The sequence below is a fragment of the Dendropsophus ebraccatus genome, chromosome 14 (assembly GCF_027789765.1).
Source record: "Dendropsophus ebraccatus isolate aDenEbr1 chromosome 14, aDenEbr1.pat, whole genome shotgun sequence".
Lineage (NCBI taxonomy): Eukaryota > Metazoa > Chordata > Amphibia > Anura > Hylidae > Dendropsophus > Dendropsophus ebraccatus.
This window is the reverse complement of record NC_091467.1, coordinates 72,963,624-72,986,663: the sequence shown is the minus strand read 5'-3', so window position 1 is coordinate 72,986,663 and position 23,040 is coordinate 72,963,624. Positions and strand designations below refer to the sequence as shown.

At 47.4% G+C, this 23,040-nt stretch overlaps 2 protein-coding genes and 1 long non-coding RNA gene across 3 annotated transcripts in view; 1 reads left to right on the top strand and 2 right to left on the bottom strand.

Annotated features, from left to right (window-relative positions):
- Positions 1 to 19: 19 nt before the first annotated feature.
- Positions 20 to 14,273, bottom strand: DNAI2 (dynein axonemal intermediate chain 2). Its single transcript, XM_069952462.1, has 14 exons — positions 14,209 to 14,273; positions 12,520 to 12,707; positions 10,325 to 10,486; positions 9,739 to 9,860; positions 7,997 to 8,139; positions 7,802 to 7,915; positions 5,168 to 5,307; positions 4,643 to 4,765; positions 4,281 to 4,504; positions 4,023 to 4,158; positions 3,228 to 3,374; positions 1,434 to 1,670; positions 674 to 712; positions 20 to 151 (listed from the first exon to the last, which is right to left on the bottom strand). Exons 2-14 carry the CDS (start codon positions 12,700 to 12,702, stop codon positions 146 to 148), a joined length of 1,776 nt encoding a protein of 591 aa, XP_069808563.1. The 5' UTR covers positions 12,703 to 12,707; positions 14,209 to 14,273; the 3' UTR covers positions 20 to 145.
- Positions 14,274 to 14,404: 131 nt separating this feature from the next.
- Positions 14,405 to 18,681, top strand: LOC138771662 (uncharacterized). The gene is made up of 2 exons (XR_011359670.1): positions 14,405 to 14,450; positions 18,470 to 18,681. It is a non-coding gene; the product is annotated as an uncharacterized lncRNA (long non-coding RNA).
- A 759-nt stretch (positions 18,682 to 19,440) lies between these two features.
- TTYH2 (tweety family member 2) overlaps positions 19,441 to 23,040 on the bottom strand; it is a 48,229-nt gene continuing 44,629 nt past the window's right edge. The window contains exon 14 of the mRNA XM_069951530.1: positions 19,441 to 20,284. Within this exon, the coding sequence (XP_069807631.1) occupies positions 20,204 to 20,284 (81 nt within the window). The 3' untranslated portion in view covers positions 19,441 to 20,203. The remainder of the gene's footprint in view (positions 20,285 to 23,040) is intronic.

Below are 23,040 nucleotides of genomic sequence, written 5' to 3'. Positions count from 1 at the left end.
TCGGGGATGGAGTCACAGATTATTGCAATAAATTATTTATTCTCACATTTGAAATACAAAAAAAGAGAAAAACATAATGTCCTATAGAAAATAAGACGAGGTGATTGCAGTCTCTTATGGTTCGGTTGTGGCATCACATGTGGGCTCAGGCCTGTAGAGAAATCAGTCATAGGGATTAATATGGGTAATGGACACAGTGTGCATGGGTAATCCATGGGAATTACAGTTTACACAATGGATGTCACCCAGCTTTCCTAGATGTGATTCTGATTTTTCCCAGCTGTCACCCAGCTTTCCCAGATGTCTCCCAGCTTTCCAAGCACCCCCAGGGTGCAGGGGACACATCACTGTACAATTAGGAAGATTTTAGAATTCAGGTAAAGTTGAGTGAGAAACTCTAGTAAGAGAAGCAATGGCGACCCTGCTTTCTCTGTCACAGACATATGTATCCAGTGTTCACACATCTGCTAATTCTAATTTTGCAGACCCATTAATTTCTATGGCCCCATACACACATCCGTATCTCGAATGAAGGGGTCGGTGCCCTTGCAGACAGGTGGCTTTACATCTGTAGTCCTGACCATAGCTACTGCAGGTTCGTGATTACGGATGTGTGAATGCCGCCTTATTGATAACCTGTGAGTGTGATCAGCGATGTGTATGTAGAACTGACCTGGGTGAGTATATCCTTCTCCTCTGACACTTCCTTCTCCTGTAAAAGATATAAACATGTACATGACTGTAGATAGAGATGAAGAAGCCACCATGGGGGGGGAGAGATCCGTGTAGACTCGGGATGGTATGGCTGACTAATGGAGCAATGGCCGGCTTCTAGTCACCCGTCTAGTCACATTAAATTGGACATGATATATAGACTTGTCAAAAGTTTTGCTTGGTATGTGCTTGGCTATTCTGTCTTGTAGTCATCGTGAGACCCTGAACGATCCGTACTCGTGATGTGACACTGACGCTTCTTCCCAATTCCTGCAATCCTCTACAGACCCAGACACAGTAGCAGAGGACATTGTCTGTGGAGGTGCCCAAGACTGAGGAGGATGCGGGAACAGGGAGAGGTGAGTATCCTGTGTCTGTACATACGTCTGGTCTGTGGGATCTGGTGATTTCGTTTGGGATCCACATGAAGGTGGGGTTTCTATATTTTTAGTGGGGGTCTGGAGTATATATTCATGTAGGGGGGGTCTCTATTTATTTCAGGTGTGATATGTACTTTAGATGGGAGGGGGGGTCTCATATAAACAGGTGAGGCCTAAGGCCAAACATTTTGTCCTGTCTGCCCCTTTTTAGAAACTCGACATGGAAGGGTTGTGCCTACTTCCGAATACACAGCAGACATGACCGATCCTGCACAGAGTAAATAAGAAAACTAGGAGCTCTTGCAACCGGATCATGATGAGAAGCCGTGATGGTGTTACCTGCTCCTCCTCCCCTTCCTGCTTCTTGGCTTCCTGCTCTCTCCGCTTGCGCTCAGCCTCAATCATCTCATAGAAATCCTTCTCGGCCTTGGCGACCAGCTCCTCCATGTTCTCCTCAGGTTTATCGTCCTTGGCCTCCTCCTCTCTGCCCGGCTCAGCTTTGCTCCGCTCCTTCAGACGCATCTCTCGGTGTCGAGCCTCCAGGATCTTCTCTCGTTTTGTCTCTCGTTCAAACATCTAAGAACATGGAGTGAGAACGTCTGCAACTTGTCTATATATATCTATCTATCTGCTGGCTGCTTCTATATCTCTCATAGACTATAGGAGAACCAGAGCCAGTCTGACACAGTGCTCTCTGCTGCCCCCTCTGTCCATGTCAGGATCTGTCCAGAGCAGCAGCAAATCTCCATAGAAAACCTCTCCTCCTCTGGACAGTTCCTGACATGGACAGAGGTGGCAGCAGAGAGCACTGTGTCATACTGGAAAGAATACACTACTTCCTGCAGGACATACAGCAGCTGATAGGAACTGGAAGACTGGAGATTTTTAACCAGAAGTAAATTACAAATCTGTATAACTTTCTGACACTAGTTGATTTGAAATAAAAAAAAAATTAAAAATTGCCTTAGTTTAGGTCAGACTGACAAAAGTATAGTGGCTGTACAGTATAATACTGCCACCTTGTGGTTAGAGGACTCTGATTCTAGTACCTCAGTAAGCAATCTATAGGTTGTTCTTGATCACCTGTATTTTAATAGCCCACCTAGCTCTGGGATCCTCCTCATGCCACCTGCTTGCTCCTCGTTCCCCCATTAGCTGCGCTGTGAGGGGGGAGGGAGGAGCCCATAGAAGATAGCGGTGGTCTGCTGCCGCTACTGTTGCCTTTTATTACACTAAGCAATCATCGGCCATAATGGGCAATAATCACTTCATGTAATAGGGCCTTTATACTGAATCTTTTCCCACAATGATATATATCAATCTGCTCATCTCTTCCTGCTCCTCTATAACATGAGGGTGATAGATTAGATAGCATTGTCCTGGTGACAGGTTCCCTTTAAATGAGGCTCTGCGGACTCTTTTGCATACTTGTATTTCCCGTGGGTCAATGCACCTAGGTTTTCACTGCATTGAGCGCTTTTACTAGTGGCCTACGGTGTCTTCTTTAGCTGGTCTCCCTAAGATCAGTGATCGTTTTACCATGGTAGTCTACTAGCCATTGCTCCTGCCTAGCCAGAATCCTACTGATGAGGGGCAACATCCCGAAACAGCTGTCTGTGGACAGATATCTGGCTTTGGTATTTTCCTAGTGATATCCTTAGACTAGTAATTGAGTTGGACAATAAGTGAAAGGACCACTTAATATGGTGGTCTCCGCACAGGAGCCACCCCTTGGCTAGGTTCTTCCCTTGTGGGATATCAGGCTAGTCCTGTGTTTCAAGACTCTTAAATGAGGCTTCGCTGACTCTGTTTACCATAATGTTAATGGTCAGAGTTTCACCTTCAAGTCCCAAAAACTGACATTGAAAAAGAACCTACGGCTGGTAATATATCATAACAACAAATAAGCGCCAGTCATCACGGCTCTGCTCGCCATCGCTGGAAACAGTCAGCAAGCTTGTCACCTGTAACAGCTTATCAGCTCCCATAATACAGTGGGACAGTTGGGCTTCCTGCATCAGATGACTATACAGGCTCTGGTGTCAGGCTGCACAGACACTGAACAAGCAGGGAATGCTCAGAGATTTCAGCCCTGGAGCCTGAAGAATTGTGAATCCAGCTGAATGAACTCACCGCGGTGGCAATGTTCTTCTCGTTCCTTTGTATTGTACACAGGCCAGGAGACAGCTCCAGCAGACTCGTGAGACCCATCTTAGAGCCGCAAGCTACAAAGCGCCCGTTATCTTGTAAGCGGAGACTGTAGAGCGCCTCATCACACACCTATGGGAGGAAGACGGAGGACACAGTCAATGGGGGCCTATAATGAGGGTAGCGGGTCAGAGTGACCACCAACACCAAGTACTATAGATAGACAGTATGCCCCCAATACAGCAAGTATCCCTAATCTCCACATATAAAATGTCAGTCAGGGGTTCTGTACCATTAGGTCCCAGCTGTGACTCTGTGGTTGGCACTGGTGCCTCTTAGTACTAGCATGGAACCCAAAATGGGGCACAGACAGGGTTGGCATCTTCATCTATACAACAGGAGAGCACCTAACCCTGCACTTACTCCTCAGTTTCGGGGACTGGGGGCTCAATGGGGGCACTGCAGAGTCCCCTTTACTAAACTCTATATCCTACTCATTCCCATAGAGCACAATTACAGAGTTCTGGGATGCTAAGGTATAAGGTGTTGTTTGTCAGGATCCCTGTGAATGATATCCTTCTAGAATAGGGGTAGGGAACCTTGGCTCTCCAGCTTTAGCTTTGGCTGTCCAGGCATGATGGGAGTTGTAGTTTTGCAACAGCTGGAGAGACAAGCTTCCCTACCCCTGTTCTAGATGGTAATGAAGTATTAGGATTAGTAGGAGGGGGCAGCGTGGTTGTTCCCATAAGTACCGCTGTGTACCCAGCACCTGGTCTGTACCTTCAGGCTCAGGGAGGGATTGTTCTGCTTGAATAAATAGTCCCAGACATCCAGGGTGCCGTCCATCTTGGTAGTCAGGAACACAGACGGTCGTATTGGACTCCAGGCGGCATCTGTAAGGTAACTTGTGTGATACCTGGAGGGAAGAAAACAAGATCCTCTGGGTAGATGGACGACTTTCCTCTAAGGACACCCTGGCAGGACTGGAGCTGCGGGCAGGGCCCCCTAACGTACTCTCAGCATCACAGTTCAGCTTACTTGGTCCACATGATGGACGACTCCCGAGAGTCTTCTGACCAGATCCGAGCTGTCCAGTCTCCGACCGTCAGGAAGTTTTTGGGGAAGAATGGATTCCTCTGTACTGCGTAGATGGGGCCATGGTGACCACTGTAAGTGCACACAATCTTTTCGGCAGGGGTCTTGGCCTTTCGGTTGCAGGATATCACCATGCCTTGTTCTGTCCCCACCATGAACTTGGTCGGCTATGATAAATAGCAGAAGAGGAGTGACACACTGAGCAGGTGCCTAGCATCATGTCAGTAAGGTGACAACCACACATATGTCCTGGAAATAGTCTCCGAAGTGTCTGTCTGCCGCCCAGTCATGTACCATGCACTTACTATGGTGGGCTCAAACTCTAGGGAGATGCCCCCTAAAGCCAGGTCAAGGTTCCCCTTCTTTGTGATGTCCAGGATCAGCTTCTCCGTCGGCTCGCTCATCTTTCGGATGTCCCACCATAAGACCTGTAGGCAAAATTCATAAGAAAAAAAAAAACATAAATCGATTTCTGGATATTATTTTTTTGGCAATTACATGAGGTGAGGTCTTAAAGGGGCTGTCCACTATGTATAACCGCTTTAATGTGGCTGGTATCTAAGGTGACTATAGGTGGGTTCTGCTGCTGGTAACAGACCCGGGGATAACAGAAGCCCAGGACGGCCTCCTCCTCGTTCCTATATAAGAACCAATTCAACATCTTCCTCCCCATAAACTACAAGAGAGGCCTAGACCGCCATGTTGTTCTTCTCTCCTTCATGCAGATGTGTGATCCGCCACCAGGAGGCTCAGTGTTGATTTTACTATGGCGTCCTTAGTACCATGTACACCTCTATATGAACCTCCATGTTTCTGTATAAGAAAGTCACCTGTCCATCTGTGGAAGTAGAGAAACACTCGGTGCCGGTCTTTGACTGCAGCCATATCACCTTGTACACTGGATCTCGGTGACTATGTTCGATGACAGACAGCTCCACTGGCTGCCCCCCTTTCCGGGTGTCCCAGTAAGCTGGAAGAGAAGGACAGGACATTATAGAGATAACAAGAAGCCAATAGAAGTCCATTGTGTAGCAGACGCCTTGGCCTGCCCAATGACTGCCAACCACATCCCAAAACGCAATAGAGGCAGTAACCCTGGGAAGCAACACCAATGATTCCTCTGTAGTCATTTAAAGGGGTTGTCTACATTATCTTATAGTCTGGCCCCTGACTCCTTGTGTCAGAATAAAGACAGAAGCCATACTCACCTGTTTTATTCTCTATGTGCCCAGTGCAGCCACATCTGTCCTCTCAACATGGCTGCAGCAATGACATGCCTATATATCACCGCACATGATCTCTGCAGCATACAGTATGAGACCACCGGCTGCAGCAATGACATGCCTATATACCACCGTACATGGCCTCTGCAGTATACAGCACAAGTCCTCTGGCTGCAGCAATGGCATGCCCATATACCACCTCACATGACCTCTGCAGTATACAGCACAAGTCCTCTGGATGCAGCAATGACATGCCTATATACCACCTCACATGACCTCTGCAGTATACAGCACGAGGCCTCTGGCTGCAGCAATGACATGCCTATATACCACCGCACATGACCTCTGCAGTATACAGTATGAGACCACCAGCTGCAGCAATGACATGCCTATATAACACCATACATGGCATCTGCAGTATACAGTATGAGACCACCAGCTGCAGTAATGACATGCCTATATACCACCGTACATGGCCTCTGCAGTATACAGTATGAGACCACCAGCTGCAGCAATGACATGCCTATATACAGCCTCACATGACCTCTGCAGTATACAGCACAAGTCCTCTGGATGCAGCAATGACATGCCTATATACCACCGCACATGGCCTCTGCAGTATACAGTATGAGACCACCGGCTGCGGCAATGACATGCCTATATATCACCGCACATGACCTCTGCAGTATACAGCACAAGACCACCGGCTACAGCAATGACATGCCTATATACCACCTCACATGGCCTTTGCAGTATACAGCACAAGACCACTAGCTGTAGCGAGGGCATGCCCATATACCACCTCACATGACCTCTGCAGTATACAGCACGAGGCCTCTGGCTGCAACAATGACATGCCTATATACCACCTCACATGACCTCTGCAGTATACAGTATGAGACCACCGGCTGCGGCAATGACATGCCTATATACAGCCTCATATGACCTCTGCAGTATACAGCACGAGGCCTCTGGCTGCAGCAATGACATGCCTATATACCACCTCACATGACCTCTGCAGTATACAGTATGAGACCACCGGCTGCAGCAATGACATGCCTATATACAGCCTCACATGACCTCTGCAGTATACAGTATGAGACCACCGGCTGCAGCAATGACATGCCCATATACCACCTCACATGACCTCTGCAGTATACAGCACGAGGCCTCTGGCTGCAACAATGACATGCCTATATACCACCTCACATGACCTCTGCAGTATACAGTATGAGACCACCGGCTGCAGCAATGACATGCCTATATACCACCACACATGGCCTCTGCAGTATACAGTATGAGACCACCGGCTGCGGCAATGACATGCCTATATACAGCCTCATATGACCTCTGCAGTATACAGCACGAGGCCTCTGGCTGCAGCAATGACATGCCTATATACAGCCTCACATGACCTCTGCAGTATACAGTATGAGACCACCGGCTGCAGTGATGGCATGCCCATATACCACCTCACATGACCTCTGCAGTATACAGCACAAGACCTCTGGATGCAGCAATGACATGCCTATATACCACCTCACATGACCTCTGCAGTATACAGCACAAGACCTCTGGATGCAGCAATGACATGCCTATATACAGCCTCACATGACCTCTGCTGTATACAGCATGAGACCACGGGCTGTGGCAAGGACATGCCTATATACCACCTCACATGACCTCTACAGTATACAGCACGAGACCTCTGGAAGCAGAGTTGATGTGGGTATACGGGTATATCATTGCTGCGGCCATGTAAACAAAGGGAAGGGAAGGATGGGGGCGGTGGTGCTGGATGCAGCGGGGAGTAATCAGCTTAACTTATTCATACACTGGGAGCATCTAACCTACTTGATGATGTTTTCCACCTTTTTTTACACGCCAAATTAAAAGTAATGAAGTAATAATAATAATAATAATAATAATAAAACAGAGCCAGTGATACTCCAAGGCCTAAACATTTGCATGGGATGGAAATTAAATGTTTGCAGATGTTCTCTGCTGGATATTTATAGGATAAGGTAGCAGCCATTTATTGAAAAAGATCTTGGTCAGCCTAAACTGGCTGATAACAGGGAGCGATGTGTTAATGTCAGCGTCTCCATGCACTCCATGAAGCTTATTGGCTGTGGTCCCCAGGGGATGTGATTTATTATTGTGTGTGTTCTCCTGTTCCACCACTAGAGGGCAGCAGCTACACAGTCAGACTATGGAAAGTCCTAACAGTACTTCACTTACTGATCTGCCCATTGTAGCAGCCTCCGACCAGGATGTGGGAGTCTTTGGGGTTGTATTCCAGGCTGACCAGCGGAGACACCGGCTTCAGAGTCAGCTCCGGCCTGTTCGGATTCTCTGTATCATACATAAAGGAGGATGGAAACATGAATAGATATAAGTATTATGCAGGTTGTGGAGTCAGGTAACGTTCCTCACCTATATCCCAGATATACGAGTCGTAGCTCAAGTCTTTGGGGGCCCTCTGGAACTCCAGACAAGAATACGCCACTGCCAGCTTCCTGCCGCCATCAGGGTGCCAGGAGAGATGGGTGGCAGTGCGCTTGATCTCACTTGGGTCTCTGTGGGAAAAAACAATAATAATAATAATAAAACTACAATCCCCAGAATTCCCTGACAGATTCATTCCCTTCAGATCTCCATTGGCAGTGCCCACCTACTGGGAGGTCTGCGGGATACAAGGTGGGTATATTAGTTATCCCTCAGGCAATGAGAAGTACAGCACTGACCAGAGCCAGGAGACATGGCTTGTTGTAGCTCAGTTTGGTTGTGCCGTATGGTGACATATATGGGCACCGACCAATCAACATCTGAAAGTGTAACCTGTCATTTAAAAATTTTTGGCAGAAATCAATACTACAAGTGAATTTCTGAAACTCTGTAATAAGTTTTATCAGGCAAAAAAGCCCCTTTCTGTACTCAAAAAGCAGTTTTCAAGCCCCCCCCCCCCCCCTGCAATCTGCTCATTATCAGACAAATCCGTCTTCATTACAGAGGAGCAAAGTGAAAACAGGTTCTGCTGAGTCCTTTATAACCTATGGAGTGAGCAGGGAGAGCAGACAAGCAGCTGTACAGTTTGGAGACTGTCTGGGCACATAAAACGCAGGTTCACAGGTCAGAAAGGTCAGTGCTTATCTGGGAGCTTGGTGAGAGAAGATTACAGGATACTGTGCTGTTCAGGGCTGCCTTTTCTCCTCTCTGTGCTCCCTCATCCTCCTCGGCCCCTCCCCCCTCCATAGACCATAATGGACTCAGAAATCCTGCTTCTTCTGAAGTGAGGGGGGGGGAGGTAGGAAAACAGCTTTCTGAGGACAGAAGGAAATTCTTTTGCTTAATAAAACCTATTACAGAGTTTCCTAAAATCGCTTGTACTATTGATAATTATTGATTTCTGAAAATTTACATGACAGGTACACTTTAAAGGAGAAGTCCAAGAAAAATTTTATTAAAGTATTCTATTGCCCCCCAAAAGTTATACAAATTACCAATATATACTTATTACAGGAAATGCTTATAAAGTGTTTTTTTTCCTGCACTTACTACTGCATCAAGGCTTCACTTCCTGGATAACATGGTGATGTCACTTCCTGGATAACATGGTGATGTCACTTCCTGGATAACATGGTGATGTCACAACCCGACTCCCAGAGCTGTGCGGGCTGTTCCTGCTGGAGAGGATGATGGCAGGGGGATGCTCAGTGTCCCTCCAGTGCCCTGTGTCCCTCAGTGTCCCCCTGCCATCATCCTCTCTAGCAGCCACAGCCCGCACAGCTCTGGGAGTCGGGTTGTGACATCACCATGTTATCCAGGAAGTGACATCACCATGTTATCCAGGAAGTGACATCACCATTTTTATCCAGGAAGTGAAGCCTTGATGCAGTAAGTGCAGGGAAAAAAACACACTTTATAAGCATTTCCCGTAATAAGTGTATATTGGGTATTTGTATTAGTTTTGGGGGACAATACAATACTTTGATAATTTTTTTTGCTGGACTTGTACTTTAACTATGCCCTAACCCCATTGCAATAGCAGGAATCTTGCTAGTGATATCCACAGTTCTCTGAGGGGTTAAAGCTTTCCTCTCCCGATGCGATGTGGATTACGCTCTTACACCTTGCCTATTAGCGTCTATTAGCTGCGAGAGAGCCCAGAGCCGTACCTGAAGACATTAATGGTCTTTGCAGAAGGCGCCTCGTCCATCCCCTCCAGCTCCTCCTCTTCTTCAAAGTACTCCTCATAAATATTGATGGCGTTGTTCTGTTTGATGCAGTGCTCCATCACCTAGTATGACAAGATGGCCTGTAAATCAGGAGCCATGACTCTCCTCCCCTCCCGACTCCTCACTCTGTGGTCTGCAGGAATGAACGTGGACGGACTTCCCATCGTGTCAGCTACGATATATCTACCAGGAAACCTAACAAGCTTTTATGCCTCCTATTCCTATAGCATCAGCTCCTATGGGGCTTTAAGCTTAAAGGGGTATTCCACTCCAACAAAACTTCTGATATGTTGCTGCCCATGGTGAGACTAACGATTCCTTCTATACTTGTTATTATCTATTCAGTCTCCTTCCCCCAGTTCTCAGCTGCTGCTAAAAATGTCTCACTGCAATCTCCTCCTCTCTGCCCAATGGAGACACATGCACGCTCAGCCGAGCAGAATACGCATGTGTATGGGGTGTAAAGTGACCACAAGTCTCCTGACATGGCGTCCCATAACTCATAGATGTGATAGAAGATCCTTACGCTGCCCAGCTGAGTGATGGTGGTGATGTAATGGTCGTCCTTCTCCACTTTCTTCCTGTAACGTGAGGTCTGTTCCATTTCCTGCGGGTTGATGTCTTTCGGCCAGCCGCCCTCCACGTGGTTTATCCCTCGCGCCTCCATTTCGAACCTTTCGGTGTTCACCTAAAGACGATGGAAGGTTAGTATGAAAGTCTATACTCTATGAAGTCTCCACTGAAGTGAATGGAGTTGAGTTGTAAAACCGCACACAACCTGAGGAGAAGGGTGGCGCTGTTTTTGCAAGAAAGTAGCTATGTTTATCTAATCCTGGATAACCCCCAGTTAATGAACGGCCGCTGTGACAGGAGGCCAATGTCGGGATGTTTGGGGGGGGGGGCACACTGCAGTTGTTGCCCCAGATCGTACACACTTAGGGGCCCCCGTGTGGCGTGCACCACAGAAGCGGCAGCACCGCCCCCCCCCCCGCCCCCCCCCGGTAATCTCAGCCTCGGTAAACAGAAAACCAATCGTTTGGAGGTTTCGGCCGACTAAGAAAACTCTCTATAGTGTAATTAGCGGCAGCGACTTAATGATGATTAACTTATTAACATCCCTAATTAGGATTTCCTCTAATTGCTTTTCGCCAATCAATTACATAGTCCTCGGCCTGATTTATACCCGTCTCTCTGTAATCTCGTCCCCCTGGCATTAGATAACATGAGGCTGCCAGCGGCTCGGAGTCAGAGCTGGCAATAGGGGGGGGGGGGGGGGGGCTCCTCTGCCCCCTAGTGGCTGATCCCTGTATAACAAAGGGGCATGGACAGCACATGACTTCAGTTCACCCTGTAGTCCATCCTTTTACAATGTCACAGTCGGCACAGGAAGGGAACATCCAATGTTCCAGAAGCAGGTAGGTGTGATACAGGTGGGTAACAATAATCTATGGGCACTATTATAGGGCCAGAGCTATTATACGGACACCATGGCATGGCCACTGTAATTGACACAACTATACAGACATTAGGGATGGTATTGTTAGATGGACACAAGGGCATATATGGACATTGGGGCTGACAATATAGTATGGCCACTATAGATGGCACTATTATTTTTTTTTATCAACTTTCTTTTTATTGATTTTTCTAGCTGGCACTATTATATAGGCACCCGGGCACCTCATTGGTAATATAACAGACACTACGGTGGGCACTCTTATAATCACCCTAAGGCTGGCAGTACTCCACAAAGTGATTTTTCGACAATCAACGACTAACGATAAACGATCTTAAATGACCTGGAATCATTCACCTAATTACACAGAACGATGATCATTAATTATGATCGCTTTTGCAGTCGTCCTGTCATTGCTACTGCGACGACCGGATAACGACTTATTACATGCGAATGATTTGCAAACAATCAACCATAAAAATAGGTCCAAATTCCGGAGCGATTATCGTTTGAATTTTAACTATCACGATTATCGTTTGAATTTCGCGATGACGATCGCATTTGAACGATAATCGGCTAGTGTAAATATAGCCAACGATGAAGCAACAAGCGAGAAATCGTTCATCGTGATCTTTCAACATGTTTTCAAATCACTGTTGTTCATTCGCTGAAAATTTGCAGATCGCTTCGTGTAAACAATCTTTTACAGAATCACCCTATGTGTGAGACAGACTTAAGTGAGCTTAAAACTATTTTGCCTAACGATTGATCTCTCCATGTAAACGCTGATCGTTATAAAAACCAAATTGTTGCTTCAAAATCGTTAAACGATCGATTGGGCAAATTATCGCTCCGCGTAAACGGACTGTCACACTAAATGTTTATCGGAACAATCTAATGATTTTTCAATTATAATTGTTCGGTGTAATAGGGCCCTAAGTCTGGCACAATTACATAGGCACCGGACTTTATACGTTCATACAGTCCCTATAATGGCAATATTACACAGACACAACGGTGGGCACTATTATAGTCACAGTAAGGCTGGCACTATTATAGGAGCACTGGGTATAAGGGAATCATACTATTACATGGCAAATTAGGCTAGAAATATTACTGGCCCATATATATATATATATATATATATATATATATATATATATATATAAACACACAAGTATGTCCGTATAGAAAGATGGATACAGCAGTGACACCTGCAGGCTAATAAGCATATGACGCCTCACTGAGACCGTCCGGCTGATTACCTCGTGCTCGGACATGTCGTGGGCGCACTGGATGCCAATGTCACACGGGTTCCTCTCTATAAAGTTCAGTGCCTGTGACGGATCGGGGAGAATGTCCACGTGCAGCTCCGCCGGGCGATCCGAAAAGTTGCATTGTCGCCCAAATTCGCTGCGTTTCCGCGTGTAGACGTACACGATCTCCATGATGCCTGGAGGGAAGGAAAGCGGATATACTGATCACTGATTCATCCTGTTCCGCCAATGACAACTCATGTAATGCTTAGTACTGGGAAAGCTGGGTGACATCCAATATGGCTGCCAACAGGGGCTGTCACCCAGCTTTTTTTTTTTTTTTTTACAATTCCTTGAGTATTCTGTGTGGAAGGTGTAATGGGCGCCAGTCACTCAGCTTTTCCAAACTCCTGAGAACTCTGCTTACATCTGTCACTGGGGTCTGACACTGCTTCTCTGGTATACAGCGCTGCAGAACTGGACCAATCTGTCATTCTGGAGTCAAGGAAAGCTGGGTGACGTTGTGATGACGGCCATATTAATAGTCACCCAGCTTTCCTGGGCTTGTCACTGTGGATCCTCTGCAGGAGCTGTATGGAAGTCGGTCACTCAGCTTTTTCTAGGCTGCAGACAAATCTGCCTACTTCTACATTAAAGGGGTTGTCCACAAAAAAAAAACAAAAAAAAACAATTTTTCAAACCAACTGGTGTCAGCAAGTGACAGAGATTTATAATTTACCTCCAGTCTTCCAGTACTTATCAGCTGCTGTATGTCCTGCAGGAAGTGGCGTTCTCTTTCCAGTCTGACACAGTGCTCTCTGCTGAGCAGGAGAGGTTTTCTATGGGGATTTACTGCTGCTCTGGACAGTTCCTGACATGGACAGAGGTGGCAGCAGAGAGCACTGTGTCAGACTGGAGAAAATACACCACTTCCTGCAGAACATACAGCAGCTGATAAGTACTGGAAGACTGGGGGGTTTTTAATGGAAGTCATTTACAAATCTATATAGCTTTCTGACAGCAGTTGATTTGAAAGAAAAAACATTTAGCCTGGGTGCCCCTTTGCTGAGGATCCTGTACGTGTGAACGCACCCCTAGCCATATTGGCTGTCATCAAGCTCTCTCGGGTCAGATTCCCTTCAGTGTCTAGGAAAGCTGGGTGATAACCATCTAAGTATGTACCCTCCATTGAATCTTATCACCCAGCTTTCCTGAGTAACACAGTGATATAGGAACAGGTGGATGACTGCACAGCTACACAGATCTGCCACTGAGGCCTCCAGGAAAGCTGGGTGACAGCGCAGTGACAGCTGCAATGGCTGCCACAGTGACCGACACCCCTCAGACTCCTGTGCACTGAAACCGCTAAGCTCTGCAGCCATGTGACTCTATATACTCTGGTCATTCAGGAGTCTGGAAAAGCTGGGTGACCATTAGAAACACATAAACCAATATAAACCACAGGGCGGAGTCGCTGCGATCTATATGTGGCGGTATTCCAGCGATCATGTGATCACTGCGACGGTCAAATGTTTCATAGGCGCCACAGTGTAACCTATCTGACCATATGGCATAACCCTGCATGCTTGCTGGGACTTATGGTGTCACAGTCCAAGATGCTGGAGGGTGAGGGGCTCCTGAGCTGATGAGGCCCCCAAAAAACCCTAAATATCACCAGTACCCCGCTATCTCCATTACCTCTGCTGTGCTCTGGCTTTTGTAGATCAGGTGTGTACAGTATCCTAGCAATGCAAACGCCGGAAATGCCTACATACTCCTCTGCGCATGCTCATGGGAGAACTTCCGCCCTTACAGACGCCATTTTGAATGTTGGCAGTAGGGAACGTGTACTTTTAAAAACGCCCATAAAACGCATAATATAATTCATACGATTGTCAGACACGTGCCATACGACTTTGACGCTGATTTAGAGCGTTCAGGTAAACGCTGGTTGTTACTGCGTGTAGTTCCAGCATGCGCCGCTAGATGGCAGTGTATGTACACTGATCATAGGGCTAGCACTGTAGAGGGAAGGATTAGGAGATTTGGGGACAGGTTTATTCTGGGATGAGATTAACATTTTGGAGACATTTTAGAATAATTGCCAGGAAGACTGCGACAGGATCAGGCTCTTCTATGTCTCATATGAGCGATGCTCAAAATGTCTCATGGCTGATTGTAAATGTCTCTAACACTGAGAGCTGTGAGAGGCGCCAGGTATACGGGACTCTTATATGGGACTCTTATATGGGACTCTATTATATGGGACCCTGTTATACGGGACCCTGTTATACGGGACTCTGTTATACGGGACTCTGTTATACGGGACTCTGTTATACGGGACTCTGTTATACGGGACTCTGTTATACGGGACTCTGTTATACGGGACTCTATTATACGGGCAACAAAACATGGGGACAAAAACACATGGGCGACTATACCCCAGATCCAAGACCAGCCATGCTATAGGGACTGTCACTACAGCTAGCCATGCTATAGGGACCGTCACTGCGGCTGGCCAAACTATAGGGACTGTCACTGCGGCTGGCCATGCTATAGGGACCGTCACTACAGCTAGCCATGCTATAGGGACCGTCACTACAGCTAGCCATGCTATAGGGACTGTCACTGCGGCTGGCCATGCTATAGGGACCGTCACTGCGGCTGGCCATGCTATAGGGACGGTCACTGCGGCTGGCCATGCTATAGGGACGGTCACTGCGGCTGGCCATGCTATAGGGACGGTCACTGCGGCTGGCCATGCTATAGGGACGGTCACTGCGGCTGGCCATGCTATAGGGACCGTCACTGCGGCTAGCCATGCTATAGGGACCGTCACTGCGGCTAGCCATGCTATAGGGACCGTCACTGCGGCTGGCCATGCTATAGGGACGGTCACTGCGGCTGGCCATGCTATAGGGACGGTCACTGCGGCTAGCCATGCTATAGGGACGGTCACTGCGGCTAGCCATGCTATAGGGACTGTCACTGCGGCTGGCCATGCTATAGGGACTGTCACTGCGGCTAGCCATGCTATAGGGACGGTCACTGCGGCTAGCCATGCTATAGGGACGGTCACTGCGGCTGGCCATGCTATAGGGACTGTCACTGCGGCTAGCCATGCTATAGGGACGGTCACTGCGGCTGGCCATGCTATAGGGACTGTCACTGCGGCTGGCCATGCTATAGGGACTGTCACTGCGGCTGGCCATGCTATAGGGATGGTCACTGCGGCTGGCCATGCTATAGGGACTGTCACTGCGGCTGGCCATGCTATAGGGACGGTCACTGCGGCTAACCATGCTATAGGGACGGTCACTGCGGCTAACCATGCTATAGGGACGATCACTGCGGCTAGCCATGCTATAGGGACGGTCACTGCGGCTGGCCATGCTATAGGGACTGTCACTGCGGCTGGCCATGCTATAGGGACCGTCACTGCGGCTGGCCATGCTATAGGGACCGTCACTGCGGCTAGCCATGCTATAGGGACAGTCACTGCGGCTAGCCATGCTATAGGGACCGTCACTGCGGCTAGCCATGCTACAGGGACCGTCACTGCGGCTGGCCATGCTATAGGGACCGTCACTGCGGCTAGCCATGCTATAGGGACTGTCACGGCGCTTGTTACAGGGGCCTCTGATGTTGTGGGGGTCACTATGGCTGTCACTGCTATGGGGTGCTGTTATGAGGTCACTCTAGCCATCACTGTAATAGGGAGCTGTTATGGTCAGTGTTATGGGGTCACTCCAGCTTTTTGTGCAGACCCCTCACACATTGATGAGAATTTTCCTCGCTGTCGGTAGCACTTTTCTTGTTCATCCAAACACTGACTGTTCTGGCACATGCGGCGTCCCCCACATTACACAATGGTGACCATGTGACCTGTAGGCATTGGGGGCGCCCCCCATGCTTCCCCTGCCCCCCAGCATCCCTCTATGGCTGAGGATTCTCCGTCCTGGGCAACGTCACTTCCCATCAGCCTCTGGGGTCCTGGGGGCAAATCCACCGCACATCTGTATTTCCTCCAAGATTTCACTATAGGGAACGGGTGGTAGAGAGACGGCGGAGTGATGGCCAATATACTCTCTGTATATACCCAGCACTCCTCCTCTCTCTCTATATCTATACCCTCCAGCATTCCTCCTCTCTCTCTATATATACCCTCCAGCACTCCTCCTGTCTCTCTATATCTATACCCTACAGCACTCCTCCTCTCTCTCTCTCTCTATACCCTACAGCACTCCTCCTCTCTCTCTCTATACCCTCCAGCACTCCTCCTCTCTCTCTCTATACCCTCCAGCACTCCTCCTCTCTCTCTCTATACCCTCCAGCACTCCTCCTCTCTCTCTCTATACCCTCCAGCACTCCTCCTCTCTCTCTCTATACCCTCTAGCACTCCTCCTCTCTCTCTCTCTATACCCTCCAGCACTCCTCCTCTCTCTCTCTCTCTCTATACCCTCCAGCACTCCTCCTCTCTCTCTCTCTCTCTCTCTCTATACCCTCCAGCACTCCTCCTCTCTCTCTCTATACCCTCCAGCACTCCTCCTCTCTCTCGAGTGCTGGAGGGTAGATAGAGAGAGGAGGAGTGCTGGAGGGCAGATACATAGAGAGAGGAGGAGTGCTGGAGGGTATATAGAGAGAGGAGGAGTGCTGGAGGGTATATAGAGAGAGGAGGAGTGCTGGAGGGTAGATACATAGAGAGAGGAGGAGTGCTGGAGGGTAGATACATAGAGAGAGGAGGAGTGCTGGAGGGTATATAGAGAAAGGAGTGCTGGAGGGTATATAGAGAAAGGAGGAGTGCTGGAGGGTATATAGAGAAAGGAGGAGTGCTGGAGGGTATATAGAGAAAGGAGGAGTGCTGGAGGGTATATAGAGAGAGGAGGAGTGCTGAAGGGCCTTCAGCACTCCTCCTCTCTCTATATACCCCCCCAGCACTCCTCCTCTCTCTATATACCCTCCAGCACTCCTCCTCTCTCTATATAACCTCCAGCACTCCTCCTCTCTCTATATACCCTTCAGCACTCCTCCTCTCTCTATATACCCTTCAGCACTCCTCCTCTCTCTATATACCCTCCAGCACTCCTCCTCTCTCTATATACCCTCCAGCACTCCTCCTCTCTCTATATATACCCTCCAGCACTCTTCCTCTCTCTATATACCCTCCAGCACTCTTCCTCTCTATATTCCCTCCTGCACTCCTCCTCTTTCTATATACCCTCCAGCACTTCTCTCTCTATATATATATACCCTCCAGCACTCCTCCTCTCTCTATATACCCTCCAGCACTCCTCCTCTCTCTATATACCCTCCAGCACTCCTCCTCTCTCTATATACCCTCCAGCACTCCTCCTCTCTCTATATACCCTCCAGCACTCCTCCTCTCTCTATATACCCTCCAGCACTCCTCCTCTCTCTATATACCCTCCAGCACTCCTCCTCTCTCTATATACCCTCCAGCACTCCTCCTCTCTCTATATACCCTCCAGCACTCCTCCTCTCTCTATATACCCTCCAGCACTCCTCCTCTCTCTATATACCCTCCAGCACTCCTCCTCTCTCTATATACCCTCCAGCACTCCTCCTCTCTCTATATACCCTCCAGCACTCCTCCTCTCTCTATATACCCTCCAGCACTCCTCCTCTCTCTATATACCCTCCAGCACTCCTCCTCTCTCTATATACCCTCCAGCACTCCTCCTCTCTCTATATACCCTCCAGCACTCCTCCTCTCTCTATATACCCTCCAGCACTCCTCCTCTCTCTATATACCCTCCAGCACTCCTCCTCTCTCTATATACCCTCCAGCACTCCTCCTCTCTCTATATACCCTCCAGCACTCCTCCTCTCTCTATATACCCTCCAGCACTCCTCCTCTCTCTATATACCCTCCAGCACTCATCCCATATGTAGTTTTTCTAGAGTTACCAATGGGACTGACTGGCGACACTCTCTGTAGTTGCAGTAATGGCGACCATAGGAACAGTCAGTCCTGAAAGACTACCGTCCATCCTTCTGCTGTCAACTCGCCATTCAGGACTCCAGAAAAGCTGGAGAACTCTAACAGAAGGTTTCATCCGCTGTCAGATCTTATAACCGTGGATGAGATTGTTTCGTTTCTCCGGCTTCTATGGTAAAAATAAGAAAGCTACAATAAACACTTACATCTTATCCTCCAATCACATCCAAAGCTGCATTAAGCATTATGCATGACTTCACAGCTCACTGCAGCCTCTGCTGGTTCATTGTCTACACCAGAGGTCTCAAACTCGCGGCCCTCCAGCTGTTGCCAAACTACAATTCCCATCAGGCCTGGACAGCCAAAGCTTTAGCCGCGAGTTTGAGACCCTTGGTCTACACAAACCATGTTCAGCTTTGGATGTGACTAGAGTACATATATCTGAATCTGTGTATATTACGGCCATAGCTGGGGCCTTTCTGGATTCAATATAGGCTGCATTAAAGGGGCTCTCCAGAAAAAAAGACATGCTTTCAAATCAACTGGTGTCAGAAAGTTATTATAGATTTACTTTACAGTACTTATCAGCTGCTGTATGTCCTGCAGGACATACAGCAGCTGATAAGTACTGGAAGACTGGAGATTTTTAAATAGGTGAGGTCATCTCACTTAACTTGGTATTAGTGTATTTATTTTCAACAGTGCCTCTACAGGAAGAATCAGGTACTGCTGCTCAGCACCTACTGGAATATTTGGATGCCCAGGCCACCCACAGTTATGCTTTATGGCAGCGATCTCCAACCTGGGTCTCTCTACATATCATCACTTTTTCTGGAATGACTAATGGGTCTGTATGAGACATGTTCCATGAAACAGCGCCCCTCTTATGCACAGGCTGTGTAGGGTACTGCAGCTTAGATTTATATTTCAGTTCTCTGCCCCCCCACCCCTTCCGTAAATCATAGACAACGTTACAGTCAGTCCTTAAGCGGTTTATTTCCAGGGGCTGGAAGAAAGAACAAGTTGCACGTAATAAAAAATAAAGCAGGTGCCCCAAAAAATTGGGCAGCAATTTTTTTTTTTAAACAAGTAAAAACAATACAAGTAGTCACCATCGATCAGTCTATACAGCGTCACCACCACCCAGATACGTAAAAACGCAGCAGGGGATGATCGTGGTAAATAGAAAACAGACGGTTTTAGGTTACATCAGTTTCATAGCTGACGGGGTTTCCTCTGCCCCTGCAATACTGGTAAGATTTTAGATAGATAAAAAAAAAAACAAAAAAAACTTCAGTGGTTGTACCCCAGTTGGCCATAGAGCCAAGAGCCATTAAACCTCAACCACTTAACTATTTTAGGGTGAACTGGATATACAAACCTACAAGGAGCCGGAGTATTCTCAGTATGCCGCACATACTTTACATACATATTGCAATGTGACAATATTTATTTGCAAAATTGGGTAGTACCACCTTACCCCTCCTCCTCCTACCAGACACCCCCCCTTCCCGCAAACAAAGTCCTTAAAACCGTTATACGCCATCCTTCCGAGTTGTGTTGATGATCATAGTCCAGTTCCCCTTTATCCATTGCAGGATAGGCTATTCTTCTGGTCTGGCCCCATTTACTATTACTCTCTGTTATCAGCCAGGCAGCACTGCAGTCTCTTCTCCATTAGCTCTTGGCAGGGTGGCCGCACCATCAGTCGGACATTGGTAGACAAGGGGGGGTCTAGGCTGGATACTCATTGCCATAAATACTGGATGGCTCATCGGCGACAGAGAGATAGGTCGCCCTCATACTTGGCGAATACTAAAGGGGGAAAAAATACATAATCAGGAGAAATCAGATTACGTGTAAATATCGTGGATGAGACATAGGGGGCGTATACAGAAACTGTGAGAAAGTAATGACTGGGGGACAGAAGTCATGGGGGCCCCATAGAGATCCAAGACACAGAAAGATCATGAGAAACCCCCCCCCCCCCCCCCTTCCTGGCTAGTCACAGTGGGGGGGGGGGGGGGGTGTTAGCTGGTGATCTATCGCTCTATATGCTACTCCGCTGCATCATCCTGTCCTTAACCCCAGGAATACCGCAGCACTTAACGTCCTATATATTTAATGGAGCAGCTAATGAACAGGAGGCGGTGGGTAGGAAGCGGCTCAGTAATCGTCTTCAGGACATCCCAGGGTGACGTCACCTACGGAACACCCTATGTGTGCTGAATGCAGTCGTATAATAGGAGCTTTGGGTGTTGCAGAACTACAAGTCCCATCTTGCCATCAAAGCTTTGGTTTAGCCGTCTAGGTATGATGGGACTTGTAGTTCTGCAACAGCTGGAGGACCGCAGGTTGGACCCCTATAATCTAACAGGACTATATTCTCAGAATAGGTGTGGCTCCCGTGTAGCTGAATCCCATTGAACAATCCTATAGAGGCCCCTTTAAGACCTTGTGGGTGGGTGGATGGACACAGAGGGACGGGGTCACATTACGCACAGTGATACAACTTACGTTTTACATTACAAAGCTCCAAAACGAGCATGCAAAAACAAAAGACGCGTTAGAGAGGATACATGTGAGCGGGCGGCAAAGGGTGAGCAAAAATACTAGAAAATCCAACGGATCAATGAAAAGGCGCTATACCTGTTCTAGAGAGTTCATACCTGGCAGCTCCATTACAACCCGGAGCTCAGATACTGGACACCATTCTGTAAGGGTTAACCAGGATTAGAAAAACATGGCCGTTTTATTTTCCCCAAAAAATTTAAAAAAAACAGCGCCACCCCTGTCCTCAGGTTATGTGCGGTACTACAGTATAGATCTATCCACGTCAATGGAGCTGCAATACCACACATAACCTGAGGACAAGAGTCGTTCTGTTTCTGGAAGAAAGCAGCCATGTTTTATAATCCGGGATAACTCCTTCAAAGACCATAAAGTCTAACAGTGCGTTTACACAGACAGATTTTTTTTAAGCCAAAGCCAGGAATAGACTATAAACAGAAAACAGGTCATAGAGAAAAGACTAAGATTTCTCCTCTTTTCAAATCCATTCCTGGCTTTGGGTTCAATAATAATGTGTCAGATAAATCTGTCTGTGTAAACGCCCCCTAATTGAGGCGAGGGAGTGGGGATTTACCCACATTTAAAGCACATATGGGAACTTAATATTTAGTAATGAGATGAAATTGTCACCTATAGACCCTTACACCAGATGACCCCCTCATAGTACAGATTAGGATATGGCAGAAAGGTCAAAGCTGCATTATGATGCCTGATTGTGCATCCCAACCATTTGATATCTGGGGGGGTTGAGATGTCAGAATTTTGGGGTTGCTGAGATAAAATTAAAAATTCTAAGAGAACAAACATAACTTAAAGGGGAACTCCAGCTAAATATTTTTTTCTTTCAAATCAACTGGTGTCAGAAAGTTATATATTATTGTAATTTACTTCTATTTGAAAATCTCCAGTCTTCCAGTACTTATCAGCTGCTGTATGTCCTGCAGGAAGTGGTGTATTCTCTCCAGTCTGACACAGTGCTCTCTGCTGCCACCTCTGTCCATGTCAGGAACTGTCCAGAGCAGGAGAGGTTTTCTATGGGGATTTGCTGCTGCTCTGGACAGTTCCTGACATGGACAGAGGTGGCAGCAGAGAGCACTGTGTCGGACTGGAGAGAATACACCACTTCCTGCAGCGCATCCAGCAGCTGATATGTACTGGAAGACCGGAAATGTTTAAGTAGAAGTAAATTACAAATTCCTGGCATTTTGTGGCAAAAGTAGACTTGATATAATTAAATGAAGTAAATTCCTAATATATATACATATGTGAACAAGAGTGGGGAACAGAAAGTTTCTGAAAGGTAACAGTAGTGTGTACTGGTAATTCCAGCAGGGGGGAGGGGATGGTTCTAGGTGCCAATGGGAGGTGCCAACAATTCCCTCTACCCTGGTCAAGGTATTCAGATACAGTGCTGAGACACTGAAGCCTTGCTACACGATCCTGTATCGCTTTAAAGTGTCACTGTCAATTTTTTTTTTTTTGCAGAATTCAATAGTCCAGGCGATTTTAAGAAACTTTGTAATTAGGTTTATTAGCCAAAAAAAATGCATTTTTATCATGAAAAAGCAGTTTGAAGCTCTCCCCCGTCTTCATTGTTCTCCTATGGAGAGAGCTAAAGAAAAGACCAAAACAGGACAACAAAGAGTTAATCTACAAATCCCTCACCCTTATCTCCTGGGACAGTCACCACTGACCTCTCTGAGCTCAGATTACAGCTGTCACCCAGCTCCGTGCCTGTAATCCTCTGTTATCTGCTTTCTGCTGCCGGCTAACTCCCTCCTTCCTCCTCCCCCCTCCCCTCTCTATAGGAATAGACAGAGTGTGACTCATGCAACAAGTCACAATTTTCAGATTTTTTGCAGTGGATGGAAAAGAGGAAGGAGGGGGGGACCTGGGAAAAGGCTTTTTACATGCAGATAATGGCAGATTTGGCTAATAAACCCAATTACAAAGTTTCTTAAAATCGCCTGGACTATTGATTTCTGCAAAAAAAAAAAAAA